At 47.4% G+C, this 27,501-nt stretch overlaps 1 protein-coding gene and 1 non-coding gene across 2 annotated transcripts; one reads left to right on the top strand and one right to left on the bottom strand.

The window, feature by feature from the left end:
• Nucleotides 1-186: 186 nt before the first annotated feature.
• On the bottom strand, nt 187-26,917 carry LOC133055574 (lactoperoxidase-like). The gene is made up of 12 exons (XM_061140727.1): nt 26,845-26,917; nt 25,030-25,117; nt 20,200-20,360; nt 18,420-18,534; nt 17,861-18,000; nt 16,911-17,119; nt 15,121-15,466; nt 13,342-13,502; nt 2,691-2,943; nt 1,446-1,619; nt 602-839; nt 187-416 (listed from the first exon to the last, which is right to left on the bottom strand). The coding sequence occupies exons 1-12, from the start codon at nt 26,915-26,917 to the stop codon at nt 209-211; spliced, it is 2,166 nt and encodes a 721-aa protein (XP_060996710.1). The 3' UTR covers nt 187-208.
• On the top strand, nt 22,431-22,537 carry LOC133058092 (U6 spliceosomal RNA). Its single transcript, XR_009693216.1, has one exon. It is a non-coding gene; the product is annotated as a U6 spliceosomal RNA (small nuclear RNA).
• Nucleotides 26,918-27,501: the final 584 nt, after the last annotated feature.

Below are 27,501 nucleotides of genomic sequence, written 5' to 3'. Positions count from 1 at the left end.
ACTCAAGAGGAAGAGCTGGAGAGGCAAGGCAGCTGCCTTGGGCTTGAGCAAGGTGTGTGTGGGGGGCGTGTAGAGAGACTCAGCTGGGAAGAAGGCCTGGGACGGGGTAGGGAGCCCGAAGGGGCCAGGTCACTGAGTCTACTTGAAATGGCATCGTGGCCAAGGACAGCTCTACTGCACAGTGTGGGAGGCTGTGGAGTCCGGGCCCCTAATTCTCCCTGGAGGCCCAGGGTGAGAGATCCAGCTTATCAACGGCTGAGCAATCCACAAAGTCATGTGGGTAGTTGTTGGCCTGGAAGGCGTGCAGTGGGACCTTGGTGATGTGGGTGTTGTCACAGACGAGGCGCGAGAAGGACACTTTCTGGAGAGAGTCCCGCTGCTTCTCAGTGAAGACCCTGGGGTTCTCCCACCAGAACCTGCAGAGACACAAGCAAGGTCTCCACGCAGCCCAGCTGCTGGCCCCTTCCCACTCTGCCAAAGGGGAAGGGAGGAGGTCCCTGGGAACATGCCAAGGTCTGGCATCGGTCCTGCAGGACCCACCCCAATGCCCACCTCCGAGAAGGGCCTCCCTCCCCGCCCTCCCTGCTGAGGTCTCACTCACCTGTCCCCATCATGGATCTGCTGGAATTGCCTCCCTAGGAGGCAGGCCAGGAGAGGCCCCACCCGGCCCCTGTCTACCATGGGCTCGGCGTTGCCCCCGATCCAGATGTCAATGTTGTCGGGGGTCTTGTAGAGATCCAGTAACTTCTTAGCCAGTATCTCATTCTTCAGCACGGCCTGCAGCCCCTTCAGCGTCTTGGGTTGTGAGAGGCCACAGAAGCCCCTCCAGGAGTTGTACCCTAGGGCAGAGCGGTGGAAGCTGTCTAATGCCCTTTGAGGACATGCCCACTCCAGCTCCATCAGCCCCAGAGAGTCTGCGTTCACAGCCTCTGGGAACAGACAGGCGGTGAGCCATTGTTTATCCTGTGGCACTCGGGCTTCAAGGGAGCCAACAGGATATGTGGTGCTTACTGTGGGTCCAGGCCTGCTCTAAGCCCTGTACCCATATGTAAACTGAAGAACAGAGATGCTAAGTCACTTGTCTGACGTCACACAGCTAGAATTTGAAACCAGGCAGTCTGGCTCTTAAAGTTCTACATTTAGGAAGGTCCAGTAGTCATCGCTTTCCCTCTTTTCTTAATATTTTCTGGACTTTTAAACTGGTTTCACAAGTCAGTGGTTGATCTCTTTCATTTGAGGAGCCCGGGAATAGTACCAGATATGTTCTCTGGCCTCTGTCTTAGGGACACTGGAAGATGCCATTTCACAGGTGACTTTTTAAAACAGGCATCTCTGCCTTCTGTTTTAGAACTGATCAGCTCCTCGGGGCTATAGAGGAGAGTCCCTGGGAACCCCAGAAGTAGCAAAACATTCCCCAGGCCTGGCTGGACCCTGGGCCCACTCACCAGGCATCCCATGGTCCCGGCAACGCTGTAAGTTGATAGCAGCCAGGTCAAAGCCGTGGATCTTGTGAGTGGGCTGGAAAAGCTTGTTTCGCAGCTCACTCGTCACCATTTTATCCTGATTCATCAGCTTGGACTTCTTGGCCAGCAGACCCCGCACCAGAGGGTCAATTCCACCTGCAAGGGAGACCCGGAGGCCATGCTGGGGGTGGGGCAGGTGGGGATATCCTCCATTGCCGGGCACACCCTCCTCCTGACAGGTTCTCTTTCTCAGGTGAAAGACGGGCCAACTGGCCCTCTGGGGCTGGAACTGGGGAAAGAAGAGCCCAGTGCGGCCCACAGGGTGTGTGGGGGTTGAAGGCCTGTCCATACCGCCTGCCATGCTGCGGTGATGCATGAGCATGAGCTTCAGGGTTTCTTCCAAGCTCCCGTTCAGAGACTTGGCTCCTTCTCCATATGGTCCCCCAAGAAACTGTGCACCATGAGAAGAGATGGCAGAAATCTCTAGAAATGCCCTGACTTGTCAGGCCTTAAGTGAAAGCCTGTTTCAACACAGCCCAGCCCAGGATAAAGGGGTGTGGGGTCCAACCTTTGGCACTTAATGGAGGTGGAAAGTTATAGAGAACAGCAGAAGAGAGCAATTTATTTACTGTGCGTGTGCGTCAGCTGCTCAGTCGTGTCTGGCTCTTTGTGACCCCATGGACTATAGCCCGCCAGACTCCTCTGTCCATGGGATTCTCCAGGCAAGAATACTGGAGTGGGGCGCCATTGCCCTTCTCCAGGGAATCTTCCCAACCCAGGGATCAAACGCACGTCTCCTGCACAGCAGGCAGTCTTTACCATTTGCGCTGCCCGGGGAAGCGCTATTTATTTATTGGACACAGGAATTCTTTCTGCAAGAGTCAGGGAAGCCTGAGGGAGGGAAAGGAAGCAGGGAAAACTTGGTACCTTAAAGGCCAGTGCAGGAAAGAAAGAATAATAACTAATACTTGGTGACCACCTCCTGTGTGTCAGGAGCCACCGTAGGGCGCTGTATATATATATATTTGATTTCCCTAGTATCCTAGTGAGACAGGCATTATTAGTGTCCCTGTTTTACAAACGAAGAAACTGAGGCTCAGTGAGGTGAAGTCGCTTGCCCAAGGCCGCATAGGAAGTGGCGGAAGCCTGACTTACATGCCAGGTTTTTCTACAAGCAGGCTGCAGAGTGAGGCAGCCAGGTGATACTGTGTCCCTGAAGGGACATACCGTCTTTGATTATCCTCCAGGTGTTGAAGAAGAGGGTGTGCAGGGGGAGCTCCGCTTCCGGACCCCATGGCTGGTAATTCTCATCCAGGCGGGACACAGTGGGGGGAACCTCTAAGTGGCCAAAGCGGAAGGCAAAGGTGAAGACATTGGAAATTCGGGGATCCACAGAGTTGTTATAGCCTTGGTATGGCGGGACCCACTTCTGCATCTCACCACCTAGCACAATGGGCAGGTAGTCCCTAAAGGTGATAATCTGCAAGGAAAAACAAGTCATGAAAAAAAGGATGTGAGAAGACTTAAAGCTTTGTGGAGTGAGGTCGGAGCCAAGGACGCGTGGTCAAAAATCAAGGATGGCAAAGGGATTGCATGTGTGTCCTACGGACTGCATGTGTCCAATTCTCCTTCCCATAACCCTAGCAGACACTACTAACTGATCATGACATACTTTCTGCTGATCTTCCATGATCTGTCTCAACATAGGCTCTACTGATCAGTCACTTGAATTTGACGTTTGAAATGTACTCTCTTGGCCATCTTTGCTCTAAATTTATGATGAAGCTAACATCACAGTCTCTGTGTATCACTTTAACATAAAATTATATTATTAAACTTTTTCCCAAAGGCCAGGGCAAGAGGAATGGAGAACCACAGGAATGAGTCACAGGGTAATCAAGGGGAGTTCATTCCATCCCCCATTCTGAAAGAAGTGCTGCTCCATAGAGAGGTCAGTTTCTTGTTTTGTTTTGCTCAGAAGAGTGAATTAACACAAACTGAGAAAATTTTGAAAAAATAAAGAGTCATGCCATCCCACCACACAATAATTATATTAACTGTTTATTCTTTCTAATCTTTATAGTATACATATTTGAACTTGGTCGTAATCCTAGAAAACATTTATGTGAAATGCATTCTGCTTTTTTACCTAACATCTCGAATGTTTCTACCTAGCTCACGATTATTATGTCATTGAACGTGTATAATATTCTCTTGCCCTCATGGGTCCTTCCCATTCCCTCAGCAGCATAGACTCTGGGGACACCATCCTTGGGGCAGGCCACCTGCTCCTCAAGCTCTGGGAGGCAGCAGAAGACAGAACCCTGCCCCTGGCCACAGTGGCCTGGCCTGACTGGGGCCCCAGACTAAGCTGGTTAGTCAGATTCTCTTGCTCAGGGAATTTAGATTTCAGATGCAGCTATCCTAGACTGTTTCTGATGGTGCTCGATTGAGTGATAGAGTGATATGGGTTGTCATTTTCTACCATGAGCAGAAACGCAGAGAAAACCCGTCTGCAGAGAAAGAGAGATGGGAGGACAGGAGAAGAGGGGAGGGAGAGACAGTGAGAGTGACTTGCCTTAATTCCAAATGATTTCCAGTCTCTGGCTCTCACCCTTGCTGAGGCCTGACTACACTACACTCATTGCCCTGAGGTTCCAGGAGAAACCCTTAGGAGCTCCCATTTGATTTATGTGTAGGGTGAACGGACACTGAACATCTCAATTATCCTGAGTGGGTTTCTTTTTCTTGTAGTCCAAGAAACCCTATGCTGAAGCTCTAACTCTCTCAGGTGACTGTATTTGGAGATAGGGCCTGTAAAGCGGTAATTAAGGTTAAATGATGTCATAAGGGTGGAGCCCGAATCCAGTAAGACTAGTGTCCTTATAAGAGAGCAATGCACACGGGGGGTGGGGGTGGGGTACCACTTGAGAAAAACGTAGAGCGAAGGTGGCCAAGCAAAGGAGAAAGGCTTCAGGAGAAATCAAACCTGCTAACTCCTTTAATCTTGGATTTCCAGTCTCCAGAACTGTGAGAAAACACCGCTCTGTAAGCCACGCAGTCTGCATTACTCTGTTATGGCAGCCCAACAAACTAATAAAAGCCTCAACTCAGACAGCCTTCAGGTAGATATTTTTTATCCTTTGATTTCCTATACACATCTCCAGCAGCAAGATTTATGGGTCTACATTAAAAAAAAAAAAAAAAAGTATTGAACTGTAGAGATTTTGCTAAGAAATGAATGGAAATAGTTCTCTTTGATGGTTAAAAATATGTGCATGGGGCTCCTGGTTCCAAAACAAGATGGAGGTCACTCAGTTTTCCTTACTGAATGTAACTAAATAAACCTAAATGTATTCTCCACTAAACAGAACTAAATGCCCTGCAAATTATCCAACAGACAGCACTAAATAGGCTCTGAAAGCTGGAAAGATGGACTGGCTAAAGACCTTGTCAAGGAATGACAAAATGGTGAGTCCCTACATGCCCCAGACTAGGTCCATGAGAGGATGGTAGTCTTCAGCCTCCAACAGAAATAGACAAAAGCAGTTAAGAAAAACCTTCTCTCTCATTCTACAGAGGACCTGGCTAGGGGGAAGTTCAGCAAAAACCTAGTAAAGAGTCCCCAAATCTGCTTCACAATTCAAGCCATTAGCCATCTCAACTCTTGATCCACAACCCAACCCACGATCTGCCTGCAGCAGTGAAGCCCCGTGTCTCTGTTCTTCACCCAATGGTATAGAGACTCAGGCACAGTGGCTTCTACAACTCTAGAAGGTTAACCCATAACTCTAGAACGTTACTCAGCAACAGAAGGCAGCCAGGAATGTACCTTCCTGCCCCGCAGACAGAGTCAGCAGGGATTGGGTGGGGACCCCAGAAGAACAAAGAAGAATGAAACAGACCAGAATAGCATTGCAAGGGCTCAGAAAGCTAAACTGTCATTGGAACTAAAGCTTGCAAAAGCATTCCAGAACCTACAACCAAACCTATACAGGGTAACTTATTATTGAACAATATATGCCTAAATAGAAGATTTAAATAGGATCAGGAGTCTCCTAACATAATAACTAAAATGTCCAGGATAAAATTGAAAATCACCCATAATACCAAGAACCAAGAAAGCCACAAGTTAAATGAGAAAGATAATAAACTGATGCCAATACTGGCATGAATCAGTTATTGGAATCATCTGATAAAGATTTTCAAGCAGCTGTCATTAAAATGCTGCAATAATCCATTTTAAGTTCAGTTCAGTTCAGTTCAGTCACTCAGTTGTGTCTGACTCTTTGCGACCCCAAGAATCGCAGCACTCCAGGCCTCCCTGTTCATCACAAACTCCCGGAGTTTACTCAAACTCATGCCCATCGAGTCGGTGATGCCATCCAGCCATCTCAGGCTCTGTCGTCTTCACCTCCTGCCCCCAATACCTCCCAGCATGAGGGTCTTTTCCAATGAGTCAACTCTTCGCATGAGGTGGCCAAAGTACTGGAGTTTCAGCTTCAGCATCAGTCCTTCTAATGAACACCCAGGACTTATCTCCTTCAGGATGGACTGGTTGGATCTCCTTGCAGTCCAAGGGACTCTCAAGAATCTTCTCCAACACCACAGTTCAAAAGCATCAATTTTTCGGTGCTCAGCTTTCTTCACAGTCCAACTCTCACATCCATACATGACCACTGGAAAAACCATAGCCTTGACTAGACTGACCTTTGGTGACAAAGTAATGTCTCTGCTTTTCAATATACTATCTAGGTTGGTCATAAATTTTCCTTCCAAGGAGTAAGTGTCTTTTAATTTCATGGCTGCAGTCACCATCTGCAGTGATTCTGGAGCCCAAAAAAATAAAGTCTGACACTGTTTCCACTGTCTCCCCATCTATTTCCCATGAGGTGATGGCACCAGATGGCATGATCTTAGTTTTCTGAATGTTGAGCTTTAAGCCAACTTTTTCACTCTCCTCTTTCACTTTCGTCAAGAGGCTTTTTAGTTCCTCTTCACTTTCTGCCATAAGGGTGGTGTTATCTGCATATCTGAGGTTATTGATATTTCTCCCGGCAATCTTGACTCCAGCTTGTGCTTCTTCCAGCCCAGCGTTTCTCATGATGTACTCTGCATAGAAGTTAAATAAGCAGGGTGACAACATACAGCCTTGACGTACTCCTTTTCCTATTTGGAACCAGTCTGTTGTTCCATGTCCGGTTCTAACTGTTGCTTCCTGACCTGCATACAGCTTTCACAAGAAGCAGGTCAGGTGGTCTGGTATTCACATCTCTTTCAGAACTTTCCACAGTTTATTGTGATCCACACAGTCAAAGGCTTTGGCATAGTCAATAAAGCAGAAATAGATGTTTTTCTGGAACTCTCTTGCTTTTTCGATAATCCAGCAGATATTGGCAATTTGATCTCTGGTTCCTCTGCCTTTTCTAAAACCAGCTTGAACATCTGGAAGTTCTCGGTTCATGTATTGCTGAAGCCAGGCTTGGAGAATTTTGAGCATTACTTTACTAGCAGGTGAGATGAGTGCAATTGTGCGGTAGTTTGAGCATTCTTTGGGATTGCCTTTCTTAGGGATTGGAATGAAGACTGACCTTTTCCAGTCCTGTGGCCACTGCTGAGTTTTCCAAATTTGCTGGCACATTGAGTGCAGCACTTTCACAGCATCATCTTTTAAGATTTGAAATAGTTCTACTGGAATTCCATCACATCCACTAGCTTTGTTTGTAGTGATGTTTTCTACGTCCCACTTGACTTCACATTCCAGGATGTCTGGCTCTAGGTCAGTGATCACACCATTGTGATTATCTGGCTCGTGAAGATCTTTTTTGTACAGTTCTTCTGTGTATTCTTGCCACCTCTTCTTAATATCTTCTGCTTCTGTTAGGTCCATACCATTTCTGTCCTTTATCGAACCCATCTTTGCCTGAAATGTTTCCTTGATATCTCTAATTTTCTTGAAGAGATCTCTAGTCTTTCCCATTCTGTTGTTTTCCTCTATTTCTTTGCATTGATCACTGAGGAAGGCTTTCTTATCTCTCCTGGCTATTCTTTGGAACTCTGTATTCAAACGGGAATATCTTTCCTCTTCTCCTTTGCTTTTTGCTTCTCTTCTTTTCACAGCTATTTGTAAGGCCGCCTCAGACAACCATTTTGTCTTTTTGCATTTCTTTTCCATGGGGATGGTCTTGATCCCTGTCCTCTGTACAATGTCACGAACCTCCGTCCATAGTTCATCAGGCTCTCTGTCTATCAGATCTAGTCCCTTAAATCTATTTCTCACTTCCACTGAATATTCATAAGGGATTTGATTTAGGTCATACCTGAATGGTCTAGTGGCTATCCCTACGTCTGACAGGATGTGGCCCACTGGAGAAGGGAATGGCAAACCACTTCAGTATTCTTGCCTTGAGAACCCCATGAACAGTATGAGAAGGCAAAATGATAGGATACTGAAAGAGAAACTCCCCAGGTCGGTAGGTGCCCAATATGCTACTGGAGATCAGTGGAGAAATAACTCCAGAAAGAATGAAGGGATAGAGCCAAAGCAAAAACAATACCCAGTTGTGGATGGGACTGGTGATAGAAGCAAGGTCTGATGCTGTAAAGAGAAATATTGCATAGGAATCTGGAATGTTAGGTCCATGAATCAAGGCAAATTGGAAGTGGTCAAACAGGAGATGGCAAGAGTGAACGTAGACATTCTAGGAATCAGCGAACTAAAATGGACTGGAATGGGTGAATTTAACTCAGATGACCATTATATCTACTACTGTGGGCAGGAATCCCTTAGAAGAAATGGAGTAGCCATCATGGTCAACAAAAGAGTCCGGAATGCAGTACTTGGATGCAATCTCAAAAACGACAGAATGATCTCTGTTCGTTTCCAAGGCAAACCATTCAATATCACGGTAATCCAAGCCTATGCCCCAACCATTAACGCTGAAGAAGCCGAAGTTGAACGGTTCTATGAAGACCTACAAGACTTTTTAGAACTAACACCCCAAAAAGATGTCCTTTTCATTATAGAGGTTTGGAATGCAAAAGTAGGAAGTCAAGGAACACCTGGAGTAACAGGCAAATTTGGCCTTGGAGTACGGAATGAAGCAGGGCAAAGGCTGATAGAGTTTTGCCAAGAGAACGCACTGGTCACAGCAAACACCCTCTTCCAACAACACAAGAGAAGACTCTACACATGGACATCACCAGATGGCCAAAGCCAAAATCAGATTGATTATATTCTTTGCAGCCAAAGATGGAGCAGTTCTATACAGTCAGCAAAACAAGACCTGGAGCTGACTGTGGCTCAGATCATGAATTTTAAGTTGTCTTAAAACAAATGAAGAACAGAACATTCCATAAAAGAAGTGCTAAATCGCTTCAGTCGTGTCCAACTCTTTGCGACCCCATGGACTGTAGCCTGCCAGGCTGCTTTGTCCATGGGATTCTCCAGGCAAGAATACTGGAGTGGGTTGCCATTTCCTTCTCCAATAAAAGAAGTAGAATTTATATAAAAAAGGAACAAATTGAAACTATATAACTGAGAATACCCTAACTGAAATAAAAATTTGTTGACTAGACCCAGTGGTAAGGTGGACATGGCAGGATAGAATTGAGAACAGATCAACAGAAATTAGTCAATCTGAAAAACAGACAGAAAATAGACTTAAGAAAAAAAAGTCAAACAAACCAGAGCCTCCATTTTCTGTAGCACAATAACAAAAGAATCTAATGTTCATATTAATGGAATTCCATATTTAGAAGAGAAATTGGATGGGACTGAAAGGTATTTGAAGAAATAATGTCTGAAAACCCCCCCAAATTAGTGACAGACATACATCTACATATATAAGAAGTTGAATTTCAAACAAAGAAATCTACTGTAAGACACATCATAATCAAGTTTGTGAAAACTAAACACAAACATTCTTAAAAACAGCCAAGGAGAAATGATATATTACCTACAAAGGAACACCAATTTGAATAGCTTTACTCATAGCTCAGTTGGTAAAGAATCCACCTGCAATGCAGGAGACTCTGGTTCGATTCCTGGGTCGGAAAGATCCCCTGGAGGGGCTAGGCTACCTACTCCAGTTTTCTTGGGCTTCCCTTGTGGCTCAGCTGGTAAAGAATCCGCCTGCAATGTGGGAGACCTGGGTTCGATCCTTGGCTTGGCAGATCCCCTGGAGAAAGGAAAGGCTATCCACTCCAGTATTCTGGCCTGGAGAATTCCATGGACTGTATAGTCCGTGGGGTCACAAAAAGTTGGGCAGGACTGAGCGACCTTCACTTTCAATTTGAATAGCAGTGAATTTCTCATTTGAAACCATGGAGGCAAGAGGGAAGCAGCACAACATTTTTCAAATGCTGAAAGAAAAGAACTGTCAACCTTGAATCTAGTATCTGGTAAAACTATTCCTCTGGAATAAAAGGGAAATAAAGACATTCTCAGATGAAGGAAGAGAAGAGCATTTACTGCGAGCAGACCTAGCTTCAGAGAATGGCTAAAAAAACTCTTTAAATATAAAGAAATGATAACAGAAGAAGGCTAGGACCTTCAGAAAGGAAAGAACAATGTAACAGGTAACATTCCACCCAATAGCAGAATGCACAAACACTTCTTAAGGATCTGTGGAACATTCAACAAGATAACTGTACCAGAGTTATAAAGTAAACTTGAACAAATTTGAAAGAATTGAGATCATATAGAGTATATTATCTGACAACGATGGAATCAAACTAGAAATCACTAACAGAAAGGCAGCAGTGAAATCTCTGAACACTTGGAAATAAAATAATTTACTTCTAAATAACCTACAGGTCAAAGAGAAAGGAAGTAACAACAACAAAACATACATAATGAATTAAAATGAAAACATAGTGTATCCGCATTTGTGGGATACATCTAACAGTGCCAGGGGGAAATTTATATCACTTCTAATACTTCTATTAGAAAAGAAGAAAGCTCTCAAATCAATAATCTAAGGTCCCACCTCAATAAACTAGCACTAAGAGCAAAATAAACCTAAAGCAACCAGACTAAAGAAGAAAAGTCATATAATTATAAAAATCTATGCAGGAAAACCACTTGACAAAATTCCACATCTATTCATTTAAAAGCTTTCAGTACACTAGGAGAAGAGCAGAATTTCCTCAACTTCATGTAGAGCATTTACCAAAAAATTCACAATTAACATACTTAATGGTAAACCTTGAATGCTTTTCTTTTACTGTTGGGAAGATGAGAATGTCTGCTGTCACCACTCTTATTCGGTATAGTACTGGAAGTTATACTTTTCTTGCCTGTAATAAGGCAAGATAAAGAAATGAAAAACACACAAATTAGAAAAGAAGGAATATAACTAATTATTTATAGATGACACAACTATCTGTAGAAAATCCCAAGGAATCTACAGATTCCTAGAACTGGGTTTAGCAAGGTCACAGGATACAGAATCAGCACATAAAAATCAATTATATTTTTACACACTGATAATGAATAAGTGGAAACTGAAAAAAGAGATGTAACACCATTTACAATTCTTCCAAAGGAAGTTAATATTCAGGTATGTAACGAGCATGTATAGGATCTGTGGGATTAAAATTATAAAATGCTGATGAAATAAATCAAGGAAAATCTAAACATTTGGAGAGACATACTATGTTTATGGGCTTCCCTGATGGTAAAGAATCTGCCTGCAATGCGGGAGACCTGGCTTCGATCCCTGGGTTGGGAAGATCCCCTGGAGGAGGGCATGCCGACCCAGTCCAGTATTCTTGCCTGGAGAATCCCCAAGAACAGAGGAGCCTGGTGGGCTACAGTCCATGGGGTCACGGAGTCAGACATGACTGCATGACTAACACACACACATACTGTTTATAGGATGCAATTCTTATCAAAATCTCTTATCAAGACTTCTTTGTAGACATGGATAAGCATGTTTTAAAATGTATAAGGAAAGGTAAAGACCCTACGATAGCCAAAATAATTTTGAAAAAGAAGAGTAAAGTGAGAAGAGTCATTCTTCCTAATGTTAAGTCTTCTCATATAACTACAGTTATTGAACACTGGTACTGGAATAGGAATAGACATATAGATTAGTGGAATAGAATGGGCAATCTAGAAATAGACTGATATAAATATGTCCAAATATTAAGAATTTTTGACAAAGGAGCAAAAGCTGAAAGATAGCCTTTCCTTAAGTCGTGTTGGAGCAATCAGGAATCCATAGTCACCCTGCCCCTCAATGAACCCTGACCTAAACCCTATGCTTTATACAAAAATTAACCTCAAATGGATCATGAACTTAAATGTAAAAGATAAAACCATAAAACGTCTAGAAAAATAAAACCAGGAGATAAATCTTTGGGACCTAAGACTTAGGGACAGAATTGAGACTTGACACCAAAAGCACAATATGTGAAAGGAAAAAACTGATAAATTTGACCTCATTAAAATTAAAACCCTTACTCTGCAAAGAACTCTATTAAGAGAATGAAAAGACAAGGTACAGACTGGGAGAAAATATGTACAGTCACATATTTGACAAAAGACTCATAGCTAGAGTGTAAAAAGAACTGGCTTCCCTGATGGTTCAGATAGTAAAGAATCTTCGTGCAATGCAAGAGACCCAGGTTTGATCCTTGGGTCAAGGAAGATCCCCTGGAGAAGGGAATGGTAACCAACTCCAGTATTCTTGCCTGGAGATTTCCATGGACAGAGGAGCCTGGCAGGTTATAGTCCATGGGGTCACAAAGAGTCAGACACAGCTGAGTGACTAACACACACTGAAAACTCAACATGAAAAGACAAACTCTAATTTGAAAATGGGCAAAATAGGGACTTCCCCGGTGGGCCAGTGGTTAAGAATCCACCTTCCAATGCTTCCAATGCAGGTGACTCCGGTTCCAGTCCTGGTCTGTGCACTGAGATCCCACTGTGGACAGCTACACCGGTGCACCCAAACCACTGAGCTCACAGGCCACAGTGAAAGATCTCACGTGTCATAACTAAGACCCAAGGCAGCCAAAGAACAAACAATATAAAATAAAAAAATAATAAAAATAGAAAACGGGCAAAATATGTGAGCCAAAGTTTTACTGAAGAGGATATCCAGATGGCAAAAAAAAATAAAAAAATAAAAGCGTGTGAAAAGATGTTCAGTGTGATCAGCCATTAGGTAAATGCAAAGTAAAATCACAATGCAGTATCATTACATACCTATCAGAAAGGTTGAGTGAAGTGAAAGTCGTTTAGTCGTGTCCGACTCTTTGTGATCCCATGGACTATACAGTCCATGGAATTCTCCAGTCCAGAATACTGGAGTGGGTAACCTTTTCCTTCTCCAGGGGATCTTCCCAACCCAGGGATCAAACCCAGGTCTCCCGCATTGCAGGTGGATTCTTTACCCGCTGAGCTACAGCTGGTAAAAAGGCAGAACAAAGGAGTGGTGTGGTGATAGAAGAGGTCAGTGTCTTTATTGTGGTGGTGGTTACATGAAACTATGCATTTTCATGATACAATTGCATGGAGCTACACACACACACATACACACCACACACGAAGAGACTGCATTTATTACTGGTGAAATCCAATTAAACTTTATGGTTCATATCAATGTTAACTTCAAGCTTTTGACATTGTACCATAGCTATGCAAACCAACATATGAATGACCTGCTGACACCCTGAATCCAGGGATTCATTTTGGGGCAGAGAAGCTGAAGAAACAGAAGGGAGGGCTTACAAGAGTGAGACAGTGGGAAAGAAGCAGGAGAGGAGAGGAAGGGGGGATGGAGGTCTGGCAGCAGGTAGAAGGCAGAAGGCAGAGCCAGGTGAACAAGCGAGGCTGGTGTATAGGCAGTGCTCCCGGGCTTCTCACCTGTATGAAGGCTCCCAGGATTTTCCGGGCTTCCTGGTAGAGCTTCTCTCCATCCCAGTGAGGGTTGAGTTTCTTTAGTTCTCTGGCCAGCCGGTTGTGCTCTCGGAGAAGGAGCGTGTGGGAAGTGGCCAGCAGGATCTGCTCTGAGGCTCGGGAATCTCCTGAAAGCCCAGAAGGCAGGAAGGTGGGCTCACCCTGAGCAGCCCCTGAACCCAGTAACCTACACAAAGAAATACATATCCCAGCGGGAAGCTCTCTTAAGTCCCTCCTTCTCGTTAATTGAAGCTGGAAAGAGATATGAGTTGTGATTCATAGATTTGAATCCCAGATCTGCATACACACCTTTTAGTTCTGTCACTTTGGACAAGTTACTTAATGTTTCTAAGCCTCAGTCTTTATATCTGTGAAAATGGGGATAATAAAGTTGACCTCCCCCCCCCACCAACTAGACTGTGGTAAAGACTACAGATGACATTAAGAAGTAAAATTTTGCTAATTAAATCCAAATTGCCTTCTAAGACAGGACGTTCAAATGAGCGAGGGGCTTTTTATTGTTCCGAGCAACTCTGACAGTTTTAGGAATGCAAGTTTGAGGGTGGGAACCTGTGAAGGGTTAAATTATTCCGTGTAATAAGGGAGAAGAATCTAGACATGGGGGCTGTCGGGAGGAAAAGGTCATGTAGATGCTGAAAGACCAGGTGCTTTACAGGGGGCTTCTCTTTGTGTCCTCTAATCTTCAGGAAAGTCTGTGAAATTCACAAATGCTTGGTCTTAGTGGATATTTTTATGGAAAACAGGAAGGGCTTGGTTTTGTGTCTGGACTGATGTGAGATGTGTGCGTGGACACAGAATCCAAGAGATCAAGCAAGAGACCTGGGCCTTCTGCCATCTCTGGGTGGGTTTCATCTAGAAGACTGGATTTTTGGAAGAGATAAGACCTCTGGAAGCCAAAGGCAGAGAGGACCAGGAGGGCATGAGCCCCTAGAATGAGAAATGGAGGGCTTCAGTTGCACAGGCTGCATGGAGTGGGGGCTCTGTGCCAAGATTATAAAAAGCCTTAAAAATATACATTCCTTTTGATTTATATAGAACTTCCTCCTCTAGGAAGTTATCTTAGTAAACTTACTGAAACTCAGCACAAGGATGCGTCAACAAGGATGCTCACGACCTTACAAACAGCAACAAAATCACAGAAAAGCTAAAAATGACTTAAACGTCTCCACATAGGGTTGGTAAAATAAATTATGATAAACATATGCCATGGAATGCTAGGTAACCATTAAAGATTGTGATGTAGAAGAAAAAATATTTAAAGATGTGATAGGTGAAGAGAAAACATCAGATTACAGAGCTGCACTCTAGTATGACCCCCAACTGTGTAAAACAGTGTAGAACAAGATCTATGATAGGAAAAAAGCTGGAAAGATAGGCCTTAAAATGTCAAGGATGATCATCTGTGAGTAGTGGGATTTTGTGGATTTTCTTATTTTCTTTGTGCTTTTCTGGATTTCCATATTTTTTTTTTTTTTTTACATACACTGAACACATGTTCTTAGATCCTGTATCTGTTTGGGCCCTTCTGCCAGTCCTGGACCAGTGCCTGCAGTAGTGGTGGCTTTCAGTATTTTTCCAGAAGACAATGAGAAGAAGCAAGGGTCAGTCTTCCAGTGCTTGGAAGCCACTGAGCACCCTCGAGAAGCTTTTCCGGCCTCCCTCTGCTCTCAGTCCCCAGGATAATCCCTTTGTCCTTGGGCCCCTCTATTCCCAGCCTAGACTCACCCGCCAGGAAGCAGGGCACGCGGGTAGTGGTGTTGATGAACTCACAGGGGCTCGGCTTCTTGTCAAAGGGCAGGTAGGCCAGCCCGTGGTCCCGGGCTTCTTGGTGGACAGCCATGAGACCCAGCGGGCTGCTGAGGTTCCGGAGACGGCTGGCCAGGCTGGGCTCAGAGCCGTACACTAAGCTGGCGTCCAGGAAGGAGGTCACAGCATTGATCTGTTCTCGGGCCAACGACTGGTAAGGTGGAGTGGGGCAGACAAACCCGGCTCGGAAGAAAGGCATGCATTTCCCTTGAGTCTTCAACTTGGGATCATTTTTCGGGAATTGCAGAGAGATGGGGGTGGGTGACTGCAGAGGTGGTACAGCCGGCAGCCTCTCCCCAGGGCAGGTCTGGATGCATCTGGCCAAGATGCTGATGGTGCCCTCCTGGGACCCTAGTGCCAGACACTGGCTCCAGAGGCCTCGTGCTGACGCTACATCCTGGGCCCCCAGGACCCTGAAGTTCACTACCTCCTGCTGTGTAAAAGGGCCAAGAGGAATCATTCCAACTTTTACAGCATAAGCCTCAAATTTTTGGTTGTAAGGGAGTCCTGGGATCCCGGCACAGGGAAGCAGGGCATGAGGCAGGAAAGAGTTTGTTAATAATTACTACCAACAACAGCTACCATTTATTTCTTTTGGACCTACCATGTGCTTGGTATCGTGTATACTTTATCTCACTTTACCTCATAAAACCCTGTAAGGTAGGTAATTCTGTCTCACTTTACATGCAAGAAAACTGAGGCTCCAAAAGGTTAAGTGATTTGCCCAAGAACTTACAAACTGAAAGAGAAAGATGTGGGACTCAGATCTAGGTTGACCTTACTCCACAGCTTATGTTCTTCATGTGCTGTGCTGTGCTCAGTCGCTTCAGTTGTGTTCGACTCTTTTCGACCCTCTGGACGGTAGCCTTCAGGCTTCTCTGTTCTCCAGGTAAGAAAGCTGGAGTGGGTTGCCATGCCCTTCTTCAGGGGATCTTCCCAATCCAGGGAGCGAATCCATGTCTCCTATGTCTCCTGCATTGGCAGGTGGGTTCTTTACCACTAGCGCCACCTGGCAAGCCCATGTTCTTTATATCACAAGACATATTCTTGATATGCTTGAGTGAATAAATCACGCTCTCACTGTAAAACCCACGAATAAGAAGAAAGGTGCGCCACTGCAAATTCATTTCCCTTCCTGCTGGAAATTCCCATAAGTCCCTGCCGCTCGTTCTGACTCATCCATCACGTTTCAGCTCTTTCTGGGAGTAGCCTTCCTGGACTCCATGTTTATTCATGGCAGCATTCCACAAATTTACTGGGTATACAATGACTCTCCTGGGGATCTGGATAAAATGTAGATTCTGCTTCCCAATGTTTGGGGTGCGGTTGAGATTTTACATTTCTAATAAGACCCCAGGTGACATCAGTGCCGCTGGGCCAGGGATGAAGAAAACCCTCCCCAGAGCTTCCCAGTTTTGCCACTAGTGATTACTTGTCCATTTTCCCCACAGGTCATCTTTCCTCGAGGGAAGGGATGCTGTCTCCTTCATCTTTGAATCTCAAGTGCTTAGTTGTGGCCTGATGATGGCAGATGATGGATGTCTATTTACAACATAAGTGGGCAAATGAATGAATAGAACGATTGAGGCTTGGGAAGCTGTCAGATCAGCATTCAAGATCTCCAGGAGGTCCTGGGTGATGGGCTGGGAACACCTGCTACACCAGGGAGGCAAGCAGTTTGCCAGGGACCCGCTGCTGCAGGGGCCTACCATGATGGGGAAGCAGTTGTCTCCCTGGATACAGTGCTCCTCACACTGGGCTTTGGAGTGCTCGCTGTTCCCCAGTTCCGTTTCCGGGGCGAAGTCCAGGTCGTGGTCCACAATTTGACCCCACTGCATGAAGAGCAGGGACCTGTTTTGGTCCAGAACACCCTCTTCGTCCAGGTAGCCTACAATTTTGTTGGATACCTTACGGATGTCTCACAGATGGAGACAGAAGGAGAGGGAAGAAAAGGTGCATTGAAGATTCAGATTGAATGCAGTATATTCAGTACCCATGACGTAACAGGTACACTTCATCTTCAGGACAAGCTCTGAAGTGGGTGGCATTACTCCCATTCTGAGTCCAAGAGGGGTGAGAGCAACTCACCAACGTCCTACAGTTACAAAGGGCCAGGTCTGTATGACTTGATGGTTTCAAGGCCAATGCCCTTTCCACTCAAAGAGGGGAAAAAAAGGCAGGCTGTCCCTTAAGTACATACCACGGAGGAGATGCCAGGTGTCTGGAAACAGGACATGTGCTGTGCTGTGCCCCACAGAACAGAGGGGCTCTGGGGAGGGCCTGCCAACTCAGATAAGGCCAATAGATGGGACCTGCAGGCAAAGAACAGCTGATGCACTCCAGGGGTTGCGGCAGGACAAGCTCCAGCAGGATGGTGCAGGGAACCCATCTGCCTGGGAGACCCCGGGGTACTTGGCTTGATGGCTGCTGGGCCATGACCACCACGTGGCTGGGCTCGAGACGCGGGATCTGCAGCCCTCTAGTGGCGTTTCCCGGAACACCACGAGGGAGCGAGTCCCCATCTCTGTGTCTCCCCGGGTGTGGCTCTGCCACGCGTCTGTCTGTCCTCGCGCCCGTGTCTGCGTCCTCTCCTTGGGTACTTAGGGGACCGCCTCCCTTCCCCTCTGACTCCATCTCTCCGCGCCAGCTCGGAGCTCGCCCCCTCCCCGCGGGACGCGGAAGCCGTTGCGCGTCTTCCTCTGCGTCCAGCCGAAGGGCAGGGCGAGCCCGTCCTCGTACTCCGCCGGCAGCCAGCGCGCCAGCGCCCTGTTGGCGGCGCCCAGCGCGGGGCTCCTCCTGAAATGGCAAGGGTGGCCCTCAGCCTCGGCCGGCCAGCTCCTGGGTCTGCTTGTCCGCACACCCCAGGGGGATTCCCCCGGGGAAGGACGGGAGCCTCTGCCCCAGGGAGACGGGATGCGGAGGAGGTGCCTCTGAAGTGTGCGGTGGTCTGGACCACTCCCATCCCCGAAGGCTCGGGGCTCCTCCGCCCCAGGGAAAGGCGCTCCTTCCGGCCGGATAGACGGTGGTCTCTTTAGACAAGTTGGGAAAGTGAGGCAGGTGGGTTCCAACAGAATGGTTTCCAGCGGGCGCTGGCCCGGGATGGTGAGGCCATGGGAGTCCTGCCTCTCGTGCTCAAGGGGCCAAGCCCCTGGCTGGGCCGCGCGGGGCAGGTGGGCCAACCTGCGCACTACACATCCCCACGGCCTGCCGCTCAACTGTTATTACAGACTCCCGTGATGGTGCGATAAGGGCTGTTTTCATCACATTTCACCAGAGGAACAGGGGCGCCGCACCCCACCTCCCAGGAGAGTGCAGTCAGGTCCAGGCTAGGGTCTGAAAGAGAAGAGACGCCAGAGGGCAAGGTGGTGTCAGAAAACCCTCTATCCCTCCTGGGCCTGGGTTCTTCCTCCATTCCGAGGCCCCGAGGGGAGGTTCATCTTTTGAACTGGATTTTTGGGAGAATACATTTTACATTCTAAGGGAGCGTTTCTCAGGGGTTTCACCCTTCATCCTGACACCTCATTAAGGTAAAACTTTTAATTCTCATTTTACAGAGAAGAAACTGGGACCACAGGGTTCCCAAGACTTGCCCAAGGCGGCACAGATTAGTAATAGCTCCAGTGAAAGTGAAAGTGAAGTCACTCAGTTGTGTCCGACTCTTTGCGACCCAGAGGACTGTAGCCTACCAGGCTCCTCCATCCATGGCATTTTCCAGGCAAGAGTACTGGAGTGGGTTGCCATTTCCTTCTCCAAGAACTGTTAGTAATTCTTGGTCTATCAGATCATTTGAATCACTGGAGTTTTCTTTTAGAATGAAAGTACCCCCTGAGAGTTTAGGTGCATGTTAGTATGAGTTTGTTTGATAAGATTGCTTTTCTAGAAGCTCCACTGATGGGTATGTCCCTGGTGGTCCAGTGGTTTAGACCCCACACTTCCACTGTAGGGGGTTAGAGTTCAACCCCTGGTTGGGAAACTAAGATCCCAGATGCCACATGGCATTGCAAAAAAGAAAAAAATGTAAAAAAGTTCTACTGACCTCTAAACTACTAAGCACACAGGAATCTAAATGGGAAAGATATTGGGAAGGGACAGGCCATTTTTAAGTGAGGAGCGCTGTGGTCTTGGGAGGTGTAACATAGTGGAGAGTTTTAGGCATCAGAGGGCTTCATGAGGGCACAGAAGAGAGAGCCGCCCAAGTCCTAGAGTAGCCTGTACTCCATCCTGGTACCTGCTGGGAAAAGGCGTCAGGGGGATCCAGCCCTGGGGGGCTTCTTCAGGGGGCTCATCTGCAGAAATGGGCAGGGGCCAAGGTTCAAGCCCAGCACCTTTTGAGTCTCATCAAGGTCAAGGCAGTACCTTGTCCGGGCCTCCTTCCTTCTTTGGGAACTTTGGAATTTGCCCATGTCCTAGGCCAGGGACTTCCCCCACTTGAAGTTTTCCCAGCAAGAACCTGCAGTCTCTTCCTCCCGTCAAGATCCATCCCCTTCCTCCATGACAGTCCATGAACTGTGACATTTGGCAGGGCATGGGGTGGAGGGGTTGAGGAGTGCATGATCAATTGGCAAGCTCATTGTTTCAGCTCCACAGTACCCAGAACGAGAGGGACAGTTCCTCACCTGTGACATAATCCCAGTAAATCTCCCCTGACACAGGTGGCTTAACTGTTCCTTTCACAGGCAGAAGTGGTGGCACTGTGGTTTGAGACAGGGAGCCCGTGTTTATTGACTTTAGTCCTTCCTCTGGACAGAGGCCTTACAGCTGGTATTATGCCAAAGGGCACGAATGTCCCCTCATTTGGAGTTGGCAGTGTGACCTTGCTGGGCCCGAGTTCCTTTCTCTGCCGAAAGGGCATTGACCCGGCTGCCCTCCTGGCCCCTCCTTGCTCTGAGGAAGAGAGAAGAGAGGGCTCCCAACAGGAGCCGCAGTCTTGATGGCTTCTGCTCTTTCCTGCAGGGAGACGAGCCCTTCCTGCCGTTGGGGGCTGGTGGGTTTCCGTACCTGTGACGTTGGTCAGGGCCGTGTCCCGCCTCAGCCTCTTCAAGGACTCCTCCCACACCTGCCCGTTGCGAATGGCCGTGCGGGTCCGGCCCCTGGCGTTCTTGAAGTACTCTGAGAGCTGTCGGGTGGTGGGTGCCTCAGAGCTCAAGGTCGTCTTCAGACTGCAGTGGAGAGCAATGGGGCAGCCATGGGGGTGTGGGCAGCAAGCAGGAGACCCCCACGTCTGTGCCCTCAGGATCTTTACTCAGCTCTCCTCGGATGCCCCTGGAAAATCTCCTCTGGGAGGCGGAAGCTGCAGTGTGTCTTTAAGCTTGGTTAAGTCTGGCTCTGAGGGAAGGCAGGCAGGTGGACCTGAGCGCTTCCTGAATCAGAGGGTTGCCGCTGTAATGGCGGCTTCCCGCTCAGCTGGGGAAAGTTAAATACGCCTAAGTCTCCGGATGTACCGATTCGGACTGAGGAGCTCCTGACCATGGAACCCCCTCTTACTGCGCCTTGGGGACAACCAACTGATGCCAATACTGGTGTGAACCAGATGCTGGAGACGTCTGATAAAGATTTTAAAATGATTTAAAATCCAATGTCTTTAAAATGGTTCAATAATCAATTTTAAGATTTTCTTAAATGAAGAAAAACAAACAAACAAAAAACCCCCAGAACATTCCATAAAAGTAGAATTTATTATGTATGGCTGAGTCCCTTCGCGGTTCATCTGAAACGACCACAACATGGCTAATTGGCTATACCCCAGTATAAAATACAAAATTTAAAGTTTGAAAAAAAGAGTAGAGTTTATTAAAACCAGAAAACAAGTTGAAATTATAGAACTGAAAATACCCAAGTGAAATTAAAAGCTTGTTGGCTAGACCCAGCAGTCAGGTAGACATAAGAAAACAAAATTGAAAACAGGTTAATAGAATGTAGTCAGTTTGGAAAACCAGAGAGGAAATAGACTTCTACTACTAAGCAAGGTGAGGTGGGTGAAATCCTGGATGACAACCCTCTCCCCACTCCTGTGTGAGATGTGGGGTCCTGTGAGATGATCTTTACGGCTCTAAGACTCTGAAATTTTGGAAGTGGTTCAAAGTCTAAGGAAGACAACCTTGCTTTTGGGATATACTTCACAGGCTGTAACTCCTGGCCTGTCCATGTGGATCAAGTCGTTAACTCTATTTCTAGCATGCAGGGGCCTGGTGTTGCAGCCTGAGAGGTGACATGGACAAGCAGGCCGACCTGGGCTCCGGGGGAGCAGGCCGGGCGTGCAGGGACTCTTTTTCCATCTCCAGGCCTCCTCCCTGGTCCTAGTCATCATCCTCCCCCATCTGGATGGCCACAGCAGACTACTGCCTCCCCTCCTGTCCTCCTCCCATCCATTCTCCACCTGGCTGCAGGAGGGAGCTTTTTCAAATGAAAAGCAGACCAGGCTGCTCTGATTTAAGCTCTTTCTTGGCTCACCTTGTGGCCCTGTGGTGTACCTGAATCCATTATAACGTACGTGCTCATGGTATTATGCAAGCTTTGCCTCCCTCTAGCTCCCAAACATCTTCATCATCTGCAAAGGAGACCCTACACCCATGAACTGTCATGCCTGATCCCTCCCCTTCTGCCCCAGCCCCTTGCACCCGCTACTATGCCTCTGACCCTCTGACTCTCAGGCTCTACCTGTGTGTCCTTTTTTCCTCCTGCCGCCACCAGCGTGGACTTCTTTCCGTGGCCTGAGCACCTGAAGCTCTTCCCTGCCTCAGAACCTTTGCCTTCATCGCTCCCAGCCCCTGTAATGCTAGGCCCTGGCTTGCTACCTGGCTGGTTCCTTCTCATCCTCCATCAGGCTTCCCTGCTTCCTGCAACTAGAGTAGCAACCACTGCTCTGTTTATTTCCTTCATCGTCCTCATCACAGTTTGTGGGTCGCTGGATTGTTTGTTTGCTTGTGAACAAAATGTTTAAATGTGATTATGTCTCCACGAGGCCCCTGAATCCAGGAACTAACCAGTGGGGATGAGTTCCAAGGCAGGGCTGGTCATCCTGGGCAGCATGACTCAAAAAGGAGGTGTTGAACATGGATTTTGTGGCATTTAGTCTACCCCTACCTTGGGCTATAAAAGGGTTGACTTTAGGAGGGAGTGAGAAGATTCACTGGGAGACAGTGGCTGAAATACCAGATATTTCCCTCCCGCCACTGTGGGGCTTCCTCTTTGCTCTTAGTCCCGTGACAGGGTCCTTATGAGGAGGACAGGTGGTTACTTTGGCAGCTCGTATCTTAAAATTGGAACTATACAGAAAGGATTAGCATGGCCCCTGCACGAGGATGACAGGCAAATTTGTGAAAGCTTCCATAGTTTTACCTAGAGACAGATTTTTACCTTTGTCATAGAGAGTGAAGTAAGTCAGAGAGAGGAAAAACAAATATTGTATAATATCACTTACATGTGGAATCTAGAAAAACGGTATAGATGAGCTTATTGGCAAAGCAGAAACAGAGTCACAGATGTAGAGAACAAACTTCTGGTACCAAGGGGGAGGATGTTATGAATTGGGAAATTGGGACTGACGTATATACACTCTTACGTATAAAATAGGTAACTAATGAGAACTGAGTGTGTAGCACAGGGAACTCTATTCAATGACCTGTGGTGAGCTAATTGGGAAGGAAATCCAGAAAGGAGTGGATACATGATACATATAGCTGGTTCACTGTGCTGTACAGAAAGTAACACAACATTGTAAAGCAACTATATGCCAAAAAAATGTTAATTAAAAAAAAAAAGTGAAAAAGAAGAGGGTGAGGCTCTGTGTCCTGGAGTTGTGGCTGGTCGTTGACACCTGCCCAAAGAGCCTAAAGAAAACAAGAAAAGAGGAGGTGGCTGGCACTGCGCAACTAACAGCAGAGTAAGCCAGACAAGCCGGAGCTGGGCCCTGAATCCACACATCCTCCAGCGGCAGGGCAAAGCTTTTAGTCCTCTGTGCGTACCTGTGTGTGCATGCTCAGTCGTGTCTGACTCTTTGTGACCCACGGGCTGTAGCCCACCAGGCTCTTTTGTGTTTGTTTTTTGATCCATGGGATTCTCCAGGCAGGAATACTGGAGTGGGTTACCATTTGGTCCTTCAGGGGATCTTCCTGACCGAGGGATGGAACCAGCGTCTCTTGCATTGGCAGGTAGATTCTTTACCACTGAGCCACCTGGGAAGCCCCTCTCTGTACACTGGTCCCAAATCAAATCCCGGAGACAGTTTTGGGTGAAGTAGAAAAGGATAACTTTATTGCTTTGCCAGGCAAAGGGAGACACATCAAGGTCCTGCCTCGAAAAACTGTTTAGTCTTCTGGAGCCTCTTTAAAGAGGACCTGGGTCAAGATGATATGTGGAGGGATGAGGTTGGGAGTCACAAGCTCCCGGTCTGAGGTTTGGAGCTGTGAGCTACTGGTCAGATACTTTTCTGGGTCAGAGACTTGGCAGCAAAGTGTGTGAGAGCCGAAAGTGCCCAAGGAGGGAAGGGCCTCTGATCCCCCCACCCCACCCCCAGGCACTACATTATCCAAGTGATTTAGGCTTTGTCATCCTGTATCTCTCCTACCTCCCCTCAGCTTAACCCCTAAGAGTCAGAAACCAGCTTGGGGGATGGCAAGAAGCCCAGGAAAGAGGGACGACAGACCATGGACCCTTCCTTCTCTCTGAAGCCTACAACAGCTCTGAGCAGAGGAAAGTGAGAGGCTCGGGGCTTCATCTTCTCCTGCTGATACTCGAGTTCCTGAAAGGAGGCTGTTCTTGGGACTAGAAGAGATCAGAGCACATCTTGTCCTCTAAAAGTCAGCCAAAAAGTTGTGGGACCTCTTGAGAGTTTATGCAAGGGTCAAGGGAGAGTGAAACCCCAAGTTCAGTAAAGAGACAGCGAGAGGAATGAGCAAGGTGGTTTTCAGCTCCGTGAAGTGGTTACTCTGGTTTGTCTGCCTCTCTGTCTCCAGCATGTGCTCCCTGAGGGCAGGGATGCAGGCTGCACTGCTTATTTCAGGAAGCCCAGCCCCTCCACAGGGTTGGGAGGTAGCTGACTCTGCCGGTGTCCTGTATGATCCCCGAGTGCCTGTGGGCCCCTCCCCTGGCTGCTGCGGGTGCAGCTGCTGATGGCTCATGCCTCTAACTTTCTTGGGCAATGGCTTCTGAGCCTGGGGAGCTGCATGTCCGGAATGCCTGGGAGTCACACAGTGTCCTACACCCTCTAACCCTCCCCTCCCGCCCCAGTACCAAGCTTGTAGCACATCTGGCTGAGTCAAGGACACCTCTGGCAAGTGAATGCTCTGCTCCCTTGCTCAAGGTAGGACAGGCTCTGAGATACAGCCCACAGTCTGGATCTCCCTGGGGGGTCAGCTGGGGCTGGACCTGAAACTGCATCCCTGCTTATCGGCCTTCCTTTTACCCATCTGGCCTCACTCCTTCACTCTGCTAGAGCTTCCTGAGAGTGCTCCCTGGTAAGTCACCTGTATGTGAATGCAGCTCTTAGCTTCTGTTTCTAAGGGCTTGCTCTAAGTCATGCTGAATGAACGAAAAACTACTGACTGGTTTTCTGAGACTCTGGAAGGCATGACCCAAGGAATCACTCAACTACAGGAAAGAAAGAACTCATGGGATCAGATGAGACATCCCCTTCGAGGAAACTTAGAGTCTGAGGGTTTTAGGAGCTGTGAGTTCTTACTCCTGCTTGCCCCCTGCTTGCAGGTGAGGTGTGGGAGGGCAGGCTGTATAATTGCTTTGGCTCACTCGCCTGTCAGGACTGCTCTAGATGCACTTGTCCTTAACAGGAAGCCCAGGAAGGAATGTGTGTGGTGTGTGTGTCTCACCCACGTGGTCTGGGAATCCAGGAAGGCCTTGTTGACCTGCATCTTGACCTTACTCACAGCATCAGAGATGGTGGTGGTGCTGGTGGCCTGTGCTTGGAGCAGGGAAACAAGGAGCAAGGTATCAGACACCACTGTTTGGAGGAGCCCTTTGCTCTGTCTCCCTCTTTCTCTGCTATTATCCCCACTCCTCAAATCTGAGCAGGAAGAGGTCAAGATTAGGAAACATTCCCCAGGAGGAAAAGCCAAGAATGAGACGAATACTCTCTGATCCTCAATAAGGTATCTTTGCTCTCTAGGAGTCTGCTAGAATACAGTCATCCCTCCGTATCCAGGGGGGTTTGTTCCAGGAACCCCCAAAATGCTCATGTCCTTTTTATAAAATGACATAGTATTTTTATATCTATCACATCATCCTATATACTTTAAATCATCTCTAGATAACTTATAATACTTAATGCAATGTAAATGTCATGTAAATAGCTGCCAGAGTGCATTTTTTTTTGAGGGAATGCTTTCTGGAATCTTAAAAAAAATTTTTTTTTATATATTTATTTAGTGGTGCCAGTTGCAACATGTAGCATCTTTAGTTGCGGCATGTGAACTTCTAGCTACAGCATGTGGGATCTAATTCCTTGACCAGGGATCAAACCCAGGTCCCCAGTACTGGGTGCATGGAATGTTAGCCACTGGATCACCAGGGGAGTTCTTGGAATCTTCTAAAAAAAATACTTTCAATCCACTGTTGATTGAATCTGCTGATGCAGAGGCCTGCAAATATAGAGGGCTGGCTGACTGGATCCAGTGATGGGGTTAAGAAGGTGTGTGACAGGAGGAGCCAAGATGGTGGAGGAATAGGACGGGGAGACCAGTTTCTCCCCTACAAATTCATCAAAAGAACAACTGAACGCAGAGCAAACTTCACAAAACAACTTCTGATCGCTAGCTGAGGTCATCAGGTGCCCAGAATATCAGCCCATTGTCTTTGAAAGGAGGTAGGACAAAATATAAAAGATAAAAAGAGAGACAAAAGAGCTAAGGACGGAGATCCGTCCCAGGAAGGGAGTCTTAATAGAGGAAGTTTCCAAACACCAGGAAACTCTTGCACTGGTGGGTCTGGGGGAAGTTTTTGAATCTCGGAGGGCAACCTAACTGGGAGGGGAAGAATAAATAATACCCACAGATTACGTGCCTAAAAGCAACTCCCAGCAGAAAGGTACCCCAGACGCCCGCATCGGCCACCAGCAAGTGGGGGCGGAACGGAGAGGAGCGGGCGGCATTGTTTAGGGTAAGGGCCAGGCCTGAGGGCCCTGAGGACAATTGGAGGGAGCTTTTGTGAGTTACCAACTTAAACTGTGGGACAGCAAAAGAGAGAGAGAAAATTAACCGGCCCAAACACACTGCCGGCCGTTGGCAGAACAAAGGGTCTGAGAAAGTCCAGAGAAAAGCTCGCAGGCTGCGGACCAGCCCAGCCCCACCGGTGGCAGGAGGCAGGGGGGAGGGGAAAGGGGCAGGCTCGGCCCCAAGGACTGCATCCCCTACCACACTGCAAACAGGCCTCCAGTTTCTAATCAAAGACCTCCTGAGATTCTGGATGGTCGACATCCGCCCTGAGGGTCACGGGGAGACACAGGGAGCAGGCACCTGATCAGCGCAGGCGGGGACTGGGGCTGGGGACAGGGAGGGGAGAAGGCGCACGCACCCGACTGGCACGGGCGGAAACTGAGGCTGGGACCGTGGAGGGGAGAAGGCGCGCTGCACCCAGGGAGAGTGCGCCCTTCAAAGCTCCTGGCTGCCTGAGCCGCTCAGGCGGGGAAGGCACAAAACGCAGGTGCAGCCAAGTCCACGCTTTTGTGGAACAACGGAGGGCTGGAACCGCACGCAGCGCAGGGCATGCTCCATATAGAGCAGCCGGGAGCCTGAGGAGCGTAGACGGGGGAAAGCAGCGCCAGTCCCTCCCCGCAGCGCGACGGAACTAGCAACCTGAATAAGAGACCACCTCCACCCGCCTGTGCCAGGGCGGAAATTAGGCACTGAAGAGACCGGCAAACAGAAGTCAAATAAACAGAGGGAACCGCTTCAGAAGGGACCGGTGCAACAGATTAAAATCCCTGTAGATAACACCGACTACACCGGAAGGGGCCTGTAGATATCGAGAAGTGTAAGCTGGAACGAGGAGCTATCTGAAACTGAACCGAACTCACACTGACCGCAACAGCTCCAGAGAAATTCCTAGATATATCTTTACTTTTTTTTTTTAATTAAAAAAATTTTTTTTTCTTTTTTCTTTTTTCTCTTTTATTTTCTTTTAAAATTCCCTATTACTCCCCCTTTACTCCTTAACTTTCATTTTCATAGATTTTAATGATTTTTTTAATTAGGAAAATTTTTTTTCTTGTTTTTTTTTTTTTTCTATTTCTCTTCTTTTTTCTTTTTCTCTTATTTCCTTTTAAAGTTCTCTATTACTCCTCTACTACTC

The sequence above is a fragment of the Dama dama genome, chromosome 5 (genome assembly GCF_033118175.1).
Source record: "Dama dama isolate Ldn47 chromosome 5, ASM3311817v1, whole genome shotgun sequence".
Taxonomy (NCBI): Eukaryota; Metazoa; Chordata; class Mammalia; order Artiodactyla; family Cervidae; genus Dama; species Dama dama.
The sequence above is the reverse complement of the archived record's forward strand: the minus strand, read 5'-3'. Positions and strand labels throughout refer to the sequence as shown.

Excerpts from the sequence above, each read along its gene's own strand:
- LOC133055574 (XM_061140727.1), bottom strand. The coding sequence starts at position 26,917 with ATGCCCTGCGCTGCGTGCGGTTCCAGCCCTCCGTTGTTCCACAAAAGC. Across the intron at positions 13,503-15,120 it reads CGTGCCCTGCTTCCTGGCGG|GAGATTCCCGAGCCTCAGAG; the intron begins GTGAGTCTAGGC and ends CTGGGCTTTCAG. Across the intron at positions 840-1,445 it reads CCGGGACCATGGGATGCCTG|GGTACAACTCCTGGAGGGGC; the intron begins GTGAGTGGGCCC and ends GCTCTGCCCTAG.